Below are 19,385 nucleotides of genomic sequence, written 5' to 3'. Positions count from 1 at the left end.
AAAGTCGGCATATCAAAACCAACTCTTCTTCAATAATACTGATGTGTCTTATTGGGCGGTTGTAGGGATCACTGAAGATATTTCGGTCCTTCCTAACCTTTTGCCTGGAACTTGGGGTAGAACCCAAAAGCCCCCTACCGTCCTCGTCCCATTTCTTTCAGGACCTTAATCCACTAGACCACCCTTCTGGGGAGGGGCTTGCAACCCAACCAGTATTGCAAACCACGAAAGATCCTGTGTTCGGATCCTTTTTCGGGAGCTCATTCTCTCTTCCCTCTCCTACCCCCTCTCCCTGATTTCCTTAGAATCACCGCCATGTGGGAGGATGCCAACAACGAGCCCATGTTCCACGTCCACTGGTTCTGCCGTGGCACCGACACTGTCCTGGGGGCAACCTCTGACCCTCTGGAGCTCTTCCTGGTGGACGAGTGTGAAGACATGCAACTCTCTTACATCCACGGCAAAGTCAATGTCATCTATAAAGCCCCTTCGGAGAACTGGGCTCTAGAGGTGTGTTGATAAACCGGGTGGCCGTTGCAAGGGGATGGTGCTCTCTCGTCATATTTCATCCAGGTGGGCTGTGGCTCAGTGTTAGAGCCTCTGCTCGGCATGCAGAAGGTCCCAGGTTCAATCCCCAGCATCTCCAGCTGAAAGGACCAGGCAATAGGGAATGTGGAAGACCTCCGCCTGAGACCCCGGAGAGCCACAGCCACTCCGAATAGACAGTTGTGACCTTGATGGACCAAGGATCTGATTCAGTATAAGGCAGCATAATGTGTGTTGGGAAGGGAGTATGGCCCAGTGATTGGGTACCTGCTTGGCATGCAGAAGGTCCCAGGTTCAATCCCTGGCATCTCCAGTTAAAAAGACCAGGAAGTAGTAGTTGTGAAATTCCTCTGCCTGAGACCCTGGAGAGCCACTGCTGGTCTGAGTAGACAGTACTGATCGCAGTGGACCAAGGGCATAAATCAGTGTAAAGCAGCTTGGTGTGTTTGGGGAGGGGCGGTGGCTCAGAGGTAGAGCCTCTGCTTGGCATGGAGAAGGTCCCAGGTTCAATCCCTGGCATCTCCAGTTTAAAAGGCCAGGCAGTAGTATTGATGTGAAAGACCTCTGCCTAAGACCCTGGAGAGCCACTGCCAGTCTGAGTAGACAATACTGATCTTGATGGGCCACCGTCTTGATGGCCACCGTCTTAATTCCTCCTGACAAATTTGGGAAGCGGAGCGTTAGGATAATGACTTCCAGGATTATGACCATTTTAATACATAGATGGGTTTCATATCCAGCTTTGCAGGGTTACCTTGAACAGGACTGTCCCTTTCCTTGATCGTCCTGGCACACCTCTCCCATGATACTCTTCTGGGGTCTTTTTCTTTGAGTTGTGCCCATACGTTGCTATTCCACCAACCAGGAAGCCCCTTGGATAAGTTTTCAGAAAGGCCTCGAGCATTGATGCACTGGCAGCTGCTGTGGTGTGGTGTTCTGACTCCGAAATCCTCGTAGAAGTTCCCTCTCTTGCTTATGTGTTCTCCCCACCCCACTCCCATTTCTGCTCACAGGGAGGACTCGACATGGAAATCAAAATGGTAGAAGACGACGGCCGGACGTATTTCTACCAGATGTGGTACGATCAAGAGTACGCCAGGTTTGAATCTCCCCCGAAGACCCAGCCCTCCGAGGACAACAAGTACAAGTGAGTCCCGCAGGATTAATTTTATTAATTTCATTGTTTATTAAAACATTTATACCCCACCTTTTTGTTGTAGTTCAAGGCTACCAAATACTAACCAGAGCCGACCCTGCTTAGCTTCTTTCCTTTATCCCTTAGAAGCTCCTTGATCCATTGATCTTGAGCAGCATAGTTTTAAATCTAATGTTTGAGGGATATAAGGACTGAGATAAATTTTTGCCACTGCGAATGTAGCCTTGGGATCCCTATCAGTTAATTAAAAAGGCATTATATCAGACACCGAGGCATTGAATATACATATTAAAAGAGAAGAGATGTATCGTTCTCTAAGGTCCTCATAGAAACCATATCTGCTTAGTTTTTGAGATCTGACAAGATCAGGCTAGCCTGGGCTATCCAGATCAGGGCCCTGGCTTACTGGAAATTAAATCTAAAATTAGACAGTTTGTCTCATAAGAACATAAGAAAGGCCCTGCTGGATCAGACCCAGGCCCATCAAGTCCAGCAGTCTGTTCACACAGTGGCCAACCAGATGCCGCTAGGAAGCCCACAAACAAGACTGCAGCAGCACCATCCTGCCTGTGTTCCACAGCACCTGAGATAGCAGTCTGTAGTGTATTGCAGAAGGTACTTTTCAGGTCACCCCAAAAGCAGAAGATTCCAAAAAAACAAGTTGCCAGGAACACTTTAAAAGGGGATGCTTTTGCATCTCTCAGTCAAAACTTGGGGCATGACATTTATCTGCTAACCAGGCCATACAAAGAAGCCAAATCAGCCAAGGGGTGGAAGATTGGGCTGGGTCTTCCGTTGCCTCTCCAAATTTGGGGGCTGGAGAAGGATATACAGCAGCATCTAAAAGGCTTGGATTGTATTTGCAGGGTGACAGTTTCATTTTTTTGTGTGTGTGAATGTTTATTTTAATTTTTTTAATCTTGTTTTTTTGGGGGGCTTTGATGGTCGCTGCGATTTGTTTGGAATATATTCTTACAAAACTTTGCAAAGGGTAGAGCTTGTCTCACCCACAATGCCATGAGCCCTTGAAGATACCTTTATCCACATCTTTCTGTTGCCTGCATCATAACTAATACCTTCTCCTTCCGACCTCACACTGCTCTTGACTGGGGCAAAAAAATAAAAAATCCCCCAAATGTCTGTAAACTCTTTCCCAAGCACTGCCAGAGAGTCCACCCTCCAAAGCAGCCATTTCCTCCCAGGGAACTGATCTCTGTCATCTGGAGATCAGTTGTCGTTCCAGGAGATCTCCAGGCCCGACCTGGAGATTGGCAACCCTAACTCCAGCCCAGGGGTCTGTTTTCTTCCTAGGTTCTGCATGAGCTGCACTCGCCTGGACGAGGTGAGGCAGAAGGAGATCCCCAAAGTCTTGGAGCAGCAGGAGGAGTTGGATGGGAAGATGTACTATGGTGCGGCAACCAAAAACGGGGTGCAGTACCGAGTTGGGGACGGAGTCTTCCTCCTGCCGGACGCTTTCTCGTTCAGGTTGGTCCTTTTTTGTTTTAATTGAATTTTTATTTTCATGAATTAACATTAATGACAATACAAAATAATGCAAAACAATACAATACAAAACAATAACATTCTCTAATCTACAGTGGGTTACCGTGTTAGTCTGTTTGCAGTAGTCAAAAAGGGCAAGAGTCCAGTAGCACCTTAAAGACTAACAAAAATATTTTCTGGTAGGGTATGAGCTTTCGTGAGCCACAGCTCACTTCTTCAGATACAGCTAGAATGTGAATCCATCGGTCTTTAAGTAGAGGAACAGTATGTAAATGTGAATAGCAGGCTTGATGGAATTAGGTGGGATATGCAAAAGAGTCTGTGATGTCCAGGGGAGAGATGGGTGTGGAGAAATCAGCATTGGTAATGGGCCATGAATCTAGCATACTGCAACATTACATTAGGCTGGGTGGATCAATACTGTTTTTCTACCTTCCAACTTCCTAATAATTTAACTAATAATAGAGTATAAACAGAGAATTAGCCCCATTTTAACCTTATTATTAATGTATTAATCATTATACTGTTCATCTTTATGTCTAAGTACATGGTAAATAAATTGTCTTTTAATGATAAAAATTATCTGTAGTTGTTTCATCATTCATTTTTTAGTATAAATTCTATTCTAATAAGAAACAATTTAATTTAATTCCCTTCATTTTATTCATCATTACTACCATTTTACAAATTCATGAACTTATTTACACATCAATGCCATCTTTATGGTTATTTAAAAACCATTTGACAATTAAACAATTATAACACCTGATCATAATATAGTTTCCATTTTTTTCTTAAACTCTTCCATGGGCCTTTTATTCATGAGATTCGTCAGCTTGGCCATCACAGGTTGGTTCTTGAAGTGACTTAATTAGGTGGGGTAAAGAAGACAAGATTTGCAAGCAGCCAGGATCCCCTGGAAACAGTGCGCTTGGGTAGGGGCGGCTCCTTTGTTGATAAGGCTGGAACGGGGTCTCATCTTATCAGCTTTTTAGGAGTTTTATCTTTAGGAGTGCTAGATTCGAGTCCTGGTGAAGGGTCCTCTTACTCTCAAAAGCTTATACCCTGAAAATCTCATTGAACACATGAAGCTGCCTTATACTGAATCAGACCCTTGGTCCATCAAAGTCAGTATTGTCTGCTCAGACTGGTAGCGGCTCTCCAGGGTCTTAGGTGGAAGTCTTTCCCATCACCTACTTGCCTAGTCCCTTTAATTGGAGATGCTGGGGGGTTGAACCTGGGACCTTCTGCATGCCAAGCAGATGCTCTACTACTGAGCCACGGCCCCTCCCCTATAAAATCTCATATGGTTTCGAGCCATGAACACAAGAAGTTTAAGTGAAAATTAACCGATATTGACACAAGGTTATAGTATGTTCAGGACAGTTAAAGTTTTAAAAAGTGGGGACAACTCTAATGATTTAATTTTTTAAAATATTACAATGTATTACAAAATGTAAAGAACAAATTTCACACAAGTCACATCTAAACCTGAGTACGCTTTAAAAACAAAGTTATCCACATTCATTCAACTTGCCTGTAGAAACCCAGCTGTGTTTAATACAATGCTTTAAAAGTATCAGGCATGTTAGAAGCTGACAATTCCAGTTTGCTTATTCTTCCTTTGACGGTTCCTTGACTGTGTGCATAATTAAATTGTGGAACTCCCTGCCCCAGGATGTGGTGATGGCTGCCAACTTGGAATAGGGGAGTGGACATGTTCACGGAGGAAAGGGCTAGCCAAGGCTACTAGTAAAAATTGATGCTAGTCATGATGCATGGCTATTCTCTCCAGGATTAGAGGAGCATGCCTATGATATTAAGTGCTGTGGAACGCAGGCAGGATGGTGCTGCTGCAGTCGGCTTGCTTGTGGGCTTCCTGGAGGCACCTGGTTGGCCTCTGTGTGAACAGACTGCTGGACTTGGTGGGCCTTGGTCTGATCCAGCAGGGCCTTTCTTATGTTCCTATGCCCCATCCAACATCCTTCTCTGTTTTCTGTTATGGACCCTTATTTCCCTCTGCAGCCTGAGGCTGGCCAGCCCCGTCAAGCGCCAGAAGAAGGAAGCAGTGGACGAAGAGCTGCACCCGGAGCATTACCGCAAATACTCGGAGTACATCAAAGGCAGCAACCAAGATGCCCCTGAGCCGTACCGCATCGGCCGCATTAAAGCCATCTTCTGCAACATGCGCAGCAACGGCCGGCCCAACGAGGCAGAAATCAAGCTGCGGGTCTACAAGCTATACAGGTGAAAAGCAGTGGCCTGACATCTGAAGCGTGTGTGTGTGTGTGTGTATGGACCGGATTGGTCTCGAAGTCATAACTTTTGCAACCCTACAAATGAGACTCTGGACCCCCCGCCGACATTTTATATCGGCATGTGTGAACAGAGCAGCTGCTCTTTGCTGAGTATGAGAGCCAGTGTGGTGTAGTGGTTAAGAGCGGTGGTTTGGAGTGGCGGACTCTGATCTGCAGAACCGGGTTTGATTCCCCACTCCTTCACATGAGCTGCGGAGGCTGATGTGAAGGAGTGCGGAGGCTGATCTGGAGAACCGGGTTTGATTCCCCACTCCTCTACATGAAGCCAGCTGGGTGACCTTGGGCTAGTCACAGCTCTCTCAGTAGCCCTGCTGGGCAAAAGCTCCACCTGTCCCCACTCACTTTCTAAAAATACCTTGTTGGGCACCAGGAAAGATCTCAGTGGGTGCCTACAAGCTCCAGATTGGGGACCCGTGAACCAGACAAAAGACCACTGGTTTAGGGGCGATAAAATGTTGCAACAAAGAATTCTTCAGGGAGTTGAACTTTGGCAAAGGGTTTTTTTATTTAGGAGAGGCACGGTTAAAGAAACAAGGAAGAAGAAGAAGAGTTGGTTTTTATATGCCGACTTTCTCTACCAAGGGAGACTCAAGCCGGATTACAATCACCTTTCCTTCCCCTCCCCACAACAGACACCCTGTAAGGGAGGTGGGGCTGAGAGATCTGTGACTAGTCCAAGGTTACCCAGCTGGCTTCATGTGTGGGAGTGGGGAAACCCACCCGGTTCTCCAGATCAGAGGCTGCCGCTCATACAGAGGGGGAATCAAACCCGGTTCTCCAGATCCGAGTCCATTGCTCCAGACCACCACTCTTCACCACTACATCACAGCTCATTTTCAATTTTGCTTGTTTGGCTTCGGGGTGGGGGTCGGTTCCCCTCCCCTTTCACCCTGCTGGATGGCAACGTTCTGCCTCGTCTTTCCCCAGGCCGGAGAACACCCACAAGTCCGTGAAAGCCAGTTACCACGCCGATATCAACCTGCTGTACTGGAGCGACGAAGAGTCCACCGTGGAGTTTCGAGACGTCCAGGGCCGCTGCACCGTGGAGTACGGAGAGGACTTGACCCAGTGCATCCATGACTACTCGGCCAGCGGCTCTGACCGCTTCTACTTCCTAGAGGTGACCTTTCCTGCGGCGTAACTGGACCTGTGCGGAGTTTTTTTTAAAAAAATTATTCATTTGAAACGTTTATTCCCCTCCTTTCTCCCTCGCAGAACTCAAGGCGCAGCCTAGAATACAAATAAATGATTGTGCAAAAAACACAACAATTATTTTTTAAAAAAACCTTAAAAGTCACAATTTAAACACTCCCGTTAGGAGTAAATAAAAATTAAATTAGTCACAGTGCCAAGAAGAAGAAGAGTTGGTTTTTATATGCCAACTTTCTCTACCACTTAAGGAAGAATCAAACCAGGTTACAATCACTTTCCCTTCTCCTCCCCACAACAGACACCCTGTGAGGGAGGTGGGGCTGAGAGAGCTCTAAAAGAGCTGTGACTAGCCCAAGGTCACCTAGCTGGCTTCGTGTGTAGGAGTGGGGAAACAAAACCAGTTCACCAGATTAGCCTCCCCCACTCATGTGGAGGAGTGGGGAATCAAACCCGGTTCTCCCATAATACTAGAACGCGAAGTCATCTGCTGAAGCTGGAGGGTGAGAGATTCAAAACAGATAAAAGGAAGTATTTTTTCACACAACGCATAGTTAAATTGTGGAACTTCCTGCCCCAGGATGTGGTGATGGCTGCCAGCTTGGAGGGCTTTAAGAGGGGAGTGGACATATTCATGGAGGAAAGGGGTATTCATGGCTATTAGTTAGAATGGATACTAGTCATGCTGCATACCTATTCTCTCTAGTATCAGAGGAGCATGCCTATTATATTGGGTGCTGTGGAACTCAGGCAGGACGGTGCTGCTGCAGTCGTCTTGTTTGTGGGCTTCCTGGAGGCACCTGGTTAGCCACTGTGGGAACAGACTTATGGACGATGGGCCTTGGTCTGATCCAGCAGGGCCTTTCTTATGTTCTTATCAGAGTCCACCGCTCCAAACCACCGCTCTTAACCACTACACCACGCTGCCATCTGACAGCAATGCTTATTCTGTGAACTTGGGCAGATCAGGAGAGGGAGGGCAGGTTGCGTCCGAGTTTGGCTCTCGGGGGCCCTTCTTACACGCCCAGGGTAATGCCGATCAATCGCCGCTTTGGGGTCAGGAAGCAATTTTCCTCTAGGCCAGATTGGCTCAGGGATCCTGGAAGGTTTTTGTATGGCCATCTTCAGGGCATGGAGTAGGGGTTGTGCTGGGGCGGGGGAGGTAGTTGTGAATTTCCTGCATTGTGCAGGGAGTTGGACTAGATGACCCTGGTGGTCCCTTCCAATGCTGTGTCTTCAGCTGCCTCCTGCAGATCGACAATAAGGGGGCCAGGGGCACCTGCTTGGGAAGGTGGTTCCATAATCATGGGGCTGCCACCAAACAGGCCATCTCGTGTGCCCATCAGATGAGCTCCTCGGATTGGTGGGACAGTCAGTATGGCCTCTCCCAATTCCCGGGCAGGAACGTGTGGGAGAAGATCGTCCTTCAGACACCCTGGTCCCAAGCTACGTTGATCCTTTGGCCGGTAGACAAACAGTGGCTACACCAGGGCTGCGCCAAGGCATTTGGGTGCCCGAGGGGAAAAATCCCAACTGGCTCCACTCCCACCAGCTGCTAATGAAGTTGGCCTCCTATCTCCAGGAACATCTCCCGTGGGAGCCCTTTTGAGATAAAGAGGAGCCCCACAATACTTTTTCATACCCCTCCTCTTCCTTTTAAAATGGAGATAGTGTGGGAGAACTTGCAGCTGAGTGTGCTCCATGGGGCCTGAGGTCTCCCTGACTCCTTACTGATTCCCTAAACCCACCCTTGGGAGCAGCTGCTTTGTAGCAGGGGTGCCTGTCGGATAACGCACGACTCTTCGGTCCTGTCTGCTTCTTGTTTGGTTCCATCTACTTCCTGTTGATGTTCTTTGGGCATTGGGGGAACCTTCAGAAGTCGTGTCTTCTGAACTGCACTGGTTTGGAGGCAAATTGTGTTTTAATTTATTCTTCTTTCCCCTCCAGGCATACAGTGCGAAAACAAAAAGCTTTGAAGACCCCCCATATCATGCCCGAAGTTCTGGAAACAAAGGGAAGGGAAAAGGAAAAGGAAAAGGTGGGCAGTTCTCAAAAGATTTTTTTCATGCCTCTTCAATCTCTCTCCTTTCTCCCGCCCCAAACCCTGTGTTTGAGCACAGACAGAAAGCGGGGTTATGCTCTTATCACTCAGGAGAAAAATCAAGGTTCTGCTTGCTCACCACCGTTTGCATCAGGAATAGCTGACTTCTTCTACCCAGAGAGGGTTTTTTTGTTTCTGTTTTTTTGCATACAAGTTCGTTGATTTGTTTAAAATATTTTTATGCTGCCTTTTCACCCGTTCAGGGTCTCCAAGGCAGCGAAGAAGTGAGCTGTGACTCACGAAAGTTCATACGCTGGCAGAACTTTTGTTCATCTTTAAGGTGCTACTGGAAGTTAGATTAATGAGGCTATAAATTTTATACTGCACGTATATATTTTCTTTTTCATGCTGATCTAGAATCGTAATAAAATTGATTGAAATTAACGGAACCTGTGTTGATTCGCCTAACCTGCAATAAGGTCGCCTCTTGGCAGAAAAACCACATTCTCCTCTTCCCACCCCATCCTCAGATCTCCTAATGGTACATACACTAAAAATTCAAACCAACAAAAAAAAACTGCATGGGTCGAAGATGTCAGTAGACACTCATTTTTTGTCTTTGAGGGGAAAACGAAGTTGGGGCCCTGTCTTTGATCTATCGCATGGGGGAACCTCCAGATGAATGCAGTGAGTTGGGCGACCAAGCAGACAATCCAGAAAAAACTGCATTCTCCTCCTTGGAGAGATTTTTTAGGGATTCTTAACTGCCTGGGGTACGGTCCCATGCCAGGCTAGAAACCACTAGGATGGATGGTTCAGAGGCAACTGTGTCCATTCTTCGTTGTATTTTGATTTTCTGGGTCTTCTGTAGTTGTGTAGCTACTTCGCTCTTGGGCTGATCAGATGGTTGCCAGGTCCCCCTCTCCTCCAGCAGGAGGTTTTGGGGGCGGAGCTGGGGCGGGGATCGTGCATGCGACGGGATGATTTCACTTCCAGGTTTACACCCAGAAGCCCCGCATTGCGACAGGCTGCTTTACCATTTTGGAGGTTTGAGTGGGAAAGCAGCCTGTCGCAATGCGGCGCTTCCGGGTGTAAACAGGAAGTGAAATCATTGCGTTGTGCAATTTCCCCACCCCTGAGCCGGCTGATGGATTAGCGAGCAATGGCCTGTTGTAATCCAAGTGGCCTGGCAACCCTAGCTGATCGTGATGATTTTGCTGCCAGGTAGGGTTATTTGTATCGCTGGTCGGCTTTTGACTGGCTCTCCTTTCTTTCTGCTACCTTTGTGAGTCAGCTTTGAGCAGTTCTCTCTACAGCGGTTGTGTAAAAATGTATTAAAACATTTCATTTATTTATTACAGCCAAAGGCCGGCATAAAATATAAAATATACATCCTATGATAAAATTATACAGCTCCCGTGCACAACATCTCATCCGTACTAATTAATCGGATGGTTTGCCCATAAGGTCTTTCTTCTTCATAAATGCCTTCCGTTTCCAGCAAACATAAGAGCAAAATTTTGCTACGGAATATGAAATATAAGTCACCTGTCTTGCGGTAGATATTCTACCAAGGAGGCCTCAGAGGTGTAAGAGTGTACAAATCGAGATAGGAGGGGAGTAATTAAACCATTTCTGGCATCATCATTACGTTCACAATGGAGCAAAATGTGTGCTTAGCGTCTCCACCCCGTATCCATGGAACAAGAGCATTTGCGGGTCTCAGACAATGAAGAAACCTTGAAAGCAGATGGAAGGGCATCAAAATCAGGCCCTAGAAAAGGCCCATCTTAACGTTGGGGAAGTAATTGAGGTTAGATAAGGGACTGAATATATTAAAACAATAAACTGCTTTTTCTGATGTAGGCAAAAGCAAAGTGAAATCTTCACGGGGGTCTGAGCCCGGCGACCTTGAGGCTCCTGAGGTGAAGCCCCCGAAGCTGCGCACGCTGGACGTCTTCTCTGGTTGCGGAGGCCTGTCGGAAGGGTTTCACCAAGCAGGCAAGGCTCTTCAGAAAAATCGGGGTGGGGGGGCCCGAATGGCCGGCTCAGCAGCCACTGTGCTTGTGATAACCTCACTGACAGAATATCTACTTGCAGCATAAAGTGGGGGAGGTGGGACTTTTTCCCTCTTGGGTTTGGGAATGGGGCTTCCAATTTATTTATTTACTTACTTACGTGGTGTGGTGGTTAAGAGTGGTGGACTCTGGAACTGTAATCTGGTTTGATTCCCCACTCCTCCACATGAGCGGCGGACTCTAATCTGGTGAAGCAGGTTTGATTCCCCACTCCTCCACATGAGCGACGGATGCTAATCTGGTGAACCGGGTTCTATTCCCCACTCCTCCACATGCAGCCTGCTGGGTGACCTTGGACCAGTCACGGTTCTCTTAGAGCTCTCTCAGCCCCACCTAGCTCACAAGGTGTCTGTTGTGAGGAGAGGCGATTGTAAGCCAGTTTGAGACTCCTTAAAGGTAGTGAAAATCGGCATATAAAAACACAACTCTTCTTCTTCTGCTTACTTTCTTCATTTATACCCTACCTTTCTCCCCAATGGAGACCCAAGGCAGCTTACATCATTCTCCTCTCCACTATTTTATCGTCACAACAACCCTGTGAGGTAGGCTAGGCTGAGAGTATGTGAGTGGCCCGAGGTCTCCTAGCGAGCTTCCATGGCAGAGTCAGGACTAGAACCTGGGCCTCCCAGACCCTACTCTGACTCTCTAACCGTTACCCACCATGCTGGCTTCCAATACAAAGCTGAGTTTTGTTCCTAGCTACTCACAGGAACCTTTGGAGGTCTTAAGGAACGGTGTATATACACCTTGAGAATAAGAATTCTACTACCGGGTAATAAGCTAATGAAAGCAATATGAAACGTGTTTGATATCCCGAGGGACACGTCCTTATCATACCTGGTATCCTTTGGGATAAGGTTTATTTTCATTTTCTATTGCCTGGAATCACTGGCTGAGAGTTAGCAAACCTGTTGCATCTCCCTTCCTGTGGGGATACAGAGTGCCATTAGCACTGGAATACTGTTTTTGCAATCTTGAAAGAGAACCGACACACGCCACTTGTAATTCTTGAGTGAATGAAACTTACAAGCAATTACTGCTGCGGACTTCTCAGACGGGAACTTTAAAACGGACAGATTGGAATAATCAACAACAAAAAAAGTGTTGATTTGGTGTTAACTTGATGTAAAAGAGTGTCCTTTGAGTGTTATGTTTTGCTTTATTTGATTTTGTTTGTACTTTGTATATAATATCTAAAGTGTGCAAGTAACATTGTATTTTGAAAACACTAAAAAAGAATAGACACTATTGATGGTTAAAAAACTTTTTTTTATTAGAATAACATTGAGCAAGTGTGCTGTAATGGCTTCCAATATAAAGCTGAGTTTTGTTTCCCCCCCCCCTCGCCCCACAACATCAGAAGTCACCGAGACGTGTTGGGCCATTGAGATGTGGGAGCCGGCTGCGCAGGCCTTCCGCCTGAACAACCCCGGCACGACGGTGTTCACGGAGGACTGCAACGTCCTGCTGAAGCTGGTGATGTCGGGGGAGAAGACCAACTCCCTGGGCCAGAAGCTGCCGCAGAAGGGGGACGTGGAGATGCTGTGCGGGGGCCCTCCTTGCCAGGGCTTCAGCGGCATGAACCGCTTCAACTCCCGGACCTACTCGAAATTCAAGAACTCCCTGGTGGTCTCCTTTCTCAGGTGAGGGCGGCTGATATTGTTCCTCTCATTGTCATGGCTCAGCAGTCGAGCCTCTGCTTGGCATGCAGGAGGTCCCCAGCATCTCCACTTAAAAGGAGCAGGCAAGTAGGTGATGTGAAAGACCTCAGGCTGAGACCCTGGAGAGCCGCTGCCCGTTTGAGTAGACAATACTGACTTGGATGGACCAAAGGTTTGATTCACTAGAAGGCAGCTTCATGTGTGTTCATGTAGGAAGCACTGCTTTAGAGGAGGGCCTGTGGCATGTAGAAGGTCCCAGGTTCGATCCCTGGCATCTCCAGTTAAAGGGACCAGACAGCAGGTGATGTGAAAGACCTCTGCCTGAGACCCTGGAGGGTGGCTGCCAGTCAGAGTAGACAGTACTGACTTTGATGGTCTGATTCCTAATGAGGCAGCTTCTTATGTTTATGTATCCTAGGGGAGGGGGCTATGGCTCAGTGGAAGAGCCTCTGCTTTGCATGCTGGTCCCAGGTTCAATCCCCAGCATCTCCACTTAAAAGGAGAAGGCAGTAGGTGATGTGAAAGACCTCTGCCTGAGACCCTGGAGAGGCGCTGCCGGTCTAAGTAGACAATATTGACCTTGATGGACCAAGGGTCTGATTCAGTATAAGGCAGTTTCATGTGTGTTCATGTATGAAGCACCTAATAGAATAGGTATGCTCCTCTGATACTGAAGAGAATAGCCATGAACATAAGAAAAGCCCTGCTGGATCAGACCAAGGACCTTCAAGTCCAGCAGTCTGTTCACACAGGGGCCAACTTGGTGCCTCTAGGAAGCCCACAAACAAGACGACTGCAGCAGCATTACCCTGCCTGTATTCCACGGCACCTCATATAATAGGCATGTTCCCCTGATCCTGGAGAGAATAGCTGTACATCATGACTAGTATCCATTTTGACTAGTAACCATGAATATTCCTCTCTTCCATGAACATGTCCACTCCCCTCTTAAAGCCGTCCAAGTTGGCAGCCTTCACCACATCCTGGGGCAGGGAGTTCCACAGTTTAACTATGCATTGTGTATATTTAACTTTATTATTCATAACAGCTGCGTTGAGAAGGCAGAGAGTTCTGCTTTGCTTCCATCTTGATCTGTCTTGGGAAAGCTTGCAAAACCTGGGCTGGATTAGGGGTGTGGGAAGGGTTTGCCAGGCCTGGCCTTGACCACGTTTTTAAAGTAAGGGGGCAAATCTGCTGCTGGGGGGTGGGGGAAACACACTATATCTGACACCGCGCCCTCCCGTATTGTTTCCCAGCTACTGCGACTACTACAGGCCGAGGTTCTTCTTGCTCGAGAACGTGAGGAACTTTGTTTCCTTCCGGCGCTCCATGGTGCTAAAGCTGACCCTGCGGTGCCTCGTCAGGATGGGATATCAATGCACTTTTGGAGTGCTGCAGGTACAGTGTGCAGGAAGCTTCTCTGCGGGAGGAAAGCTCAGTTGGGGGGGGGACGCATCTTTTTACCCAGGCTTTTCATTGGGGGCGGGAGGAGGCAGCACGGTATAGCTGAATCTCATCAGATCTCAGAAGCTAAGCAGGGTCAGCCCTGATTAGTACTTGGATGGGAGACCTCCAAGGAAGACTCTGCAGAGGAAGGCAATGGCAAACCACCTCTGCTTAATCATTTGCCTTGAAAGCCCCTTGCTGGGGTTGCCAAAAGCTGGAAGCTAAGCAGGATCGGTAGCTGGATGGGAGACCACCAAGGAAGGCTCTGCAGAGGAAGGCAACGGCAAACCACCTCTGCTTCTCACTTGCCTCGAAAGCCCCTTGCTGAGGTCTCCATAAACTGGCTGCAACTCGACAGCACTTACATACGCTTATTTATGTATTAGAACGCCTGCCTTTCCTCTTGGTTCAAGGCAGCTTACAATAATAGTTAAAAACATTTTCAGTTAAAGCCAAAATAAAATAGTGAACCCCAAATATCTCTTTCCTTCCTCCCCCTTAAAAGATGCCTGCCAGTTCAGACCCCCTCCAAAGCCCTGCCAATTAGGCAGGACTTGCAGCACCCCCTGAAGATCTCCAAGGAGGACCCCCACCACCACCAGGGAGCCCATTCCACAGAACCGGAGCCACGATGGAAAAGGCCCTGGGTTTTGGTCAATGCCAAACAGGCCACCCTTAAGTGGTGGAATAGCTGCCTGAAGATTGTAGTTGGCGCAGGGATTCGATGTGGTGTTTTGCCCTTGAGGTAACTAATGTGTGTCTGTTTCACCCTTCCAGGCTGGTCAGTACGGCGTGGCCCAGACACGCCGTCGAGCCATCGTCTTGGCGGCAGCTCCTGGCGAGAAACTTCCCATGTTCCCGGAGCCCCTGCATGTTTTCGCCCCCCGGGCCTGCCAGCTCAGCGTGGTGGTGGACGACAAGAAGTTCGTTAGCAATATCACCAGGTAATTACTAGCAGTCGTGGTTTTAAGCTTTGGTTGTTGTAGTGGTGTCGTGATTAGGAGCAGCGGACTCTAATCGGGAGAACCAGGCTGGTTCCCCCACTCCTCCACATGAAGCCTGCTGGGTGACCTTGGGCCAGTCACAGTTCTCTCCAAACTCTCTCAGCCGCACCTACCTCATAGGTTGTCTGTTGTGGGGAGGGGAAGCGAAGGCGATTGTAAACCGGTTTGAGTCTCCTTAGAAAGGTAGAGAAAAGGGGGGTATGAAAACCAACTCTGCTTCTTCTTCTTTTTTAAAAACAATTTTTTTTTCTGTAACATTATAAACAAACATTTCAACAATGTGTACGATTTTTCAATAAAAACAAGAAAAAAATATGTTATTGTTGAAGATACATTTTCGTTATTGGATAAATATAAAAAGAACTCCCCCTTCATCTTCCTCCATCTTGTTAAATCTAGTCACTCTTTTGTATTAAGGATTCTAATCCTAATATGCTTTGTATTGTTAAATGTAATCACTTTGCTCAATATCTGTGCAGCTATAATTACTAAATATTTCAGGTCAGAAATGCTTATTTCATTGTTTTAAACCAAATATAATATAACAATTATAAATTTTTATTATTAAGCCTTGTAAATAATAGTAAAAGAGTTGTTTAAAAATTAAAAACAAAATTAATATATAATATTTCTTTAACAATGTCTTTGAAAAGTGGATTAGATCAATGAGTAACCTTTAAGTTCCCCCAGTTGAAGTTGTTTCACAGTAAACCCTCCATTCCTCCCATTCACCCATAAATTGTACATTGTCTTTTTGATTTATCAATGCAGTAAGTTTTGCCATTTCCGCCATTTCTAACATCTTTTGTATTCTGCTTCTTTTTAATGTATATTATGTATTCTATTTGATGCATTTTATTTATCTTGTAAGCCGCCTTAAGCTCTGTAAGGAAGAAAAGTGGCTAATAAATGTTTTAAATAAATATAGAGTTCCCCCCCCAATGGAGGAGGAGTCGGAGAGGCCATGGGCGCATCCTAGCTTTCTTTTATAGCAAACGCTGCCAGGAGCAGCCGGGCAGGAAATCACTCCTTTTCGTTCCATTCCAGGACCTATTCGGGCCCATTCCGGACCATCACAGTCCGGGACACCATGTCTGACCTTCCCGAGATCCGGAACGGGGCCTCAGCACTTGAGATCTCCTACAACGGGGAGCCCCAGTCCTGGTTCCAGCGGCAAATCCGAGGTTCCCAGTATCAGCCCATCCTCAGGGATCACATTTGTAAGGTGAGGCGCTTTCTAAACTCTGTTATCTGGGGAGGGGATGGAGGCAGTTATGTTTGGGGCAAGGAAGTCAAAGCTTTCTGTATAATGGTTAAGAGGGCTACCCTTTTCTAGAGCACAATCCAGTAGCTTCCACATAATCTTGAATGGGGGGTGTCGAACTCAGTTGTTACGAGGGCCGGATATAACAATAAATGTCACTTGGTCGGGCCGGGCCACGCCTCGCCAGCCAGGATCGAGGGGGTAGGGTTTGGCTGGCTCACGGGCTGGATAAGAGCCCTCAGGGGGCCTCATGTTTGACACCCCTGATCTTGAGAGTGTTTCTAGTCCTCATGTTCCTGGTAAAGAAATAGCTAAAAAAATCCATGGAGGGCACTGTAAGCTCCCTTCAGTAATATCCATGTAAGTCTTCACGCTGTTCATTCAATTATTTATCAAAACCTTTATGTCCCATCTTATATTGTTGTTCAAGGCAGCTCACAATAAGAGTTGGTTACAGTTTCAGTTAAAAATCAGTAATAAAGTAGCAACCCCCAGATCTCCCCCCACCCTTTAAAAGATGCCTCAAAAGCCCTGACCTTGCAGTGCCTCCTGAAGATCTCCAAGGAGGGGTCCCGTCTGACCTCTTCAGGGAGCCCATTCCACTGAGCCGGGGCCACGATGGAAAAGGCCCCAGCTCTGGTCAATGTCAGATGGGCCACCCTGAGCCATGGGATAGCATATAGAAGAAGAGTTGGTTTTTATATGCCGACTTTCTGTACCACTTAAGGAAGAATCAAACCGGCTTACAATCACCTTCCCCTCCCCACAACAGACACCCTGTGAGGTAGGTGGGGCTGAGAGAGTTCGGAAAGAACTGTGACCAGCCCAAGGTCACCCAGCTGGCTTCATGTCGAGGAGTGGGGGAAACAAATCCAGTTCACCTGATTAGCCTCCATTGCTTATGTGGAGGAGTGGGGAATCGAACCCAGTTCTCCAGATCAGAGTCCACCGCTCCAAAGCACCTCTCTTAACCACTACACCACACTGGCTCTCAGATAGCTGCCTGATTACCGTAGTTGCCGCACAGGGATGTATGGAAAGAGGCGGTCCTTCAAATGCCCCAAACTCCACATGCTACTGTTTTTTAGACAGTGTTAAAATGAACAATCTTACACTGTGCATCTCCACAACTAAGTCTCTGAGAATCAGACGGGGCATATGTCATTCGCTAAAAACAATCCATTTTGTTCAAAGACCTTAGCTCAGACCAAACTAGGGGATCATCAAAGGCAGCAGTACCAGACTCCGGCCTCTGCCTTAATCCCCCTCCCTGGCAAAGTTAGAGAAACTTAGGAACTTTCTGTCCCAAAAAGCTTTTTTAAAAATATGCTGATAATTCAGTTGAGCTTTATTCTGTGATTTATTCCTCTTGCTGGAATCTGATCCCTGTTCTCCAGCTATTGCGTACGTTTTTCTTTGTCCCTGTGGCGGTTGCAGTGGAAAAATGCCATCAAGTCGCAGCTGACTTAAGGCTACCCTGTCGGGTTTTCAAGGCAAGATCCAGCAGGGGTTTTCTTATGTTGCTATGGAGGAGAGGGCTATTCATGGCTGCTAGTCCAAATGGATGCTAGTTATGTGCATCCCTATTAACTCCAGTCTTTGTCTTCCTAGGATATGAGCGCGCTGGTAGCAGCTCGGATGAGACACATCCCGCTCGCCCCGGGCTCGGATTGGCGCGACCTGCCCAACATTGAGGTACGCCTCTCGGACGGCACGACCACTCGGAAGCTGCGCTACACGCACCACGACAAGAAGAACGGGCGGAGCAACATGGGAGCCCTGCGAGGAGTCTGTTCCTGTGCCGAAGGTATAAGGCGGACTTTTTCTGGGACACACTGTGATAAGGGCCTGGGTGGACGGTCCTTCTCGCCTGGTCCTCTCAGCCCAGATGAATTCAACACTGGGGAGTCTCTGACACATGGTTGTCCCCAGTCAGCTGACAAGAGCATGACTACCGCACATGGAACTTTATGCTGCATATTGTTCCTTGATTCATTTGCCCGAGTCAGGGGTCTCCAACCTTTATGAGCCCATGGGCACCTTTGGGGTTCTGACGTGGGGTGGTGGACACAACCACACTGTGGGAGGTGGAACGACACACCCGCAGAAGAATCCCAAGGTGTAATCTTTAAAAGTACCCTGGGGAAAGAGGAGTGAGCGAGAGAGTCAAATCAGCACTGCAGTTCTTGTAGGTTATCCGGGCTGTGTGACCGTGGTCTTGGTATTTTCTTTAATGACGTTTCGCCAGCAGCTGTGGCAGGCATCTTCAGAGGAGTAACACTGAAGGACAGTGTCTCTCAGCGTCAAGTGTGTAGGAAGAGTAATATATAGTCAGAAGGGGGTTGGGTTTGAGCTGAGTCATTGTCCTGCAAATATCAAAGGTAATGTGCTAATCATTGTCCTGTAAGTATCAAGATAATGTGCTAATGAGGGTGTGGTATGTTAATGTGGAACGATTTTATCCTGAAGTGATCTGCTAACATGTGGAATCCAAAGCTAATCCACATGGCTATTGTGGACTGTAGTCTTTGTTAGTCTGGAGTTTTTCAGGACAGGAAGCCAAGCCTTATTCATTCTTAAACTCTCTTCTTCAGATACAGCACTGCAGTATCTGAAGAAGTGAGCCAGTGGGGTATAATGGTTAAGAGCGGTGGTTTGGTCGCTGGGGTGTCGGAGGGAGGTAGTTGTGAATTTTCTACATTGTGTAGGGGGTTGGACTAGATGACCCTGGTGGTCCCTTATGATTCTATGATTCCCCCTCGCCATTCTGAGCCCCTTCCCGGTGATGCTGTGAGTAACGTCAAGGCGGGCCCCGCACACACGTCCAGTCTGCAGAGTGGCCTGACTTCTGTCCTGCTCTCCAGGCAAGCCTTGCGACCCGGCGGACCGGCAGTTCAACACCCTGATCCCGTGGTGCCTGCCCCACACGGGGAACCGGCACAACCACTGGGCTGGCTTGTACGGCAGGCTAGAGTGGGATGGCTTCTTCAGCACGACGGTCACCAACCCCGAGCCGATGGGCAAACAGGTAAGGAAACGGCCCGCAAGCAGGATACGGCAGCAGCCGGAGCCCTCCTGCTAAAGGGTGCCACGAAGGCACAGGGGCCAAAGAGCAGAACACTGCTCCACACAAAATGGAAACCTCTCCTAGAAGTCTCGTGTGTTTGAATTGTGCAGGAAGATTGTTGGCAGCCGTGAATTTTTTCCATGTCCCAAGGT

At 47.6% G+C, this 19,385-nt stretch overlaps 1 protein-coding gene across 1 annotated transcript in view; it reads left to right on the top strand.

Annotated features, from left to right (window-relative positions):
- The window catches only part of DNMT1 (DNA methyltransferase 1), a 50,006-nt gene that overhangs the window by 26,613 nt on the left and 4,008 nt on the right, over positions 1 to 19,385 (top strand). Inside the window, exons 19-31 of the mRNA XM_056867127.1 lie at positions 306 to 510; positions 1,560 to 1,693; positions 3,014 to 3,187; positions 5,231 to 5,452; positions 6,451 to 6,643; positions 8,620 to 8,710; positions 10,580 to 10,714; positions 12,152 to 12,434; positions 13,709 to 13,850; positions 14,676 to 14,842; positions 15,950 to 16,127; positions 17,778 to 17,973; positions 19,031 to 19,194. Coding sequence (XP_056723105.1) covers positions 306 to 510; positions 1,560 to 1,693; positions 3,014 to 3,187; positions 5,231 to 5,452; positions 6,451 to 6,643; positions 8,620 to 8,710; positions 10,580 to 10,714; positions 12,152 to 12,434; positions 13,709 to 13,850; positions 14,676 to 14,842; positions 15,950 to 16,127; positions 17,778 to 17,973; positions 19,031 to 19,194 — 2,284 coding nt within the window. The remainder of the gene's footprint in view (positions 1 to 305; positions 511 to 1,559; positions 1,694 to 3,013; positions 3,188 to 5,230; positions 5,453 to 6,450; positions 6,644 to 8,619; positions 8,711 to 10,579; positions 10,715 to 12,151; positions 12,435 to 13,708; positions 13,851 to 14,675; positions 14,843 to 15,949; positions 16,128 to 17,777; positions 17,974 to 19,030; positions 19,195 to 19,385) is intronic.

This window comes from Euleptes europaea, chromosome 1 (genome assembly GCF_029931775.1).
Source record: "Euleptes europaea isolate rEulEur1 chromosome 1, rEulEur1.hap1, whole genome shotgun sequence".
Taxonomy (NCBI): domain Eukaryota; kingdom Metazoa; phylum Chordata; class Lepidosauria; order Squamata; family Sphaerodactylidae; genus Euleptes; species Euleptes europaea.
This window is presented reverse-complemented; position numbering and strand designations above follow the sequence as displayed.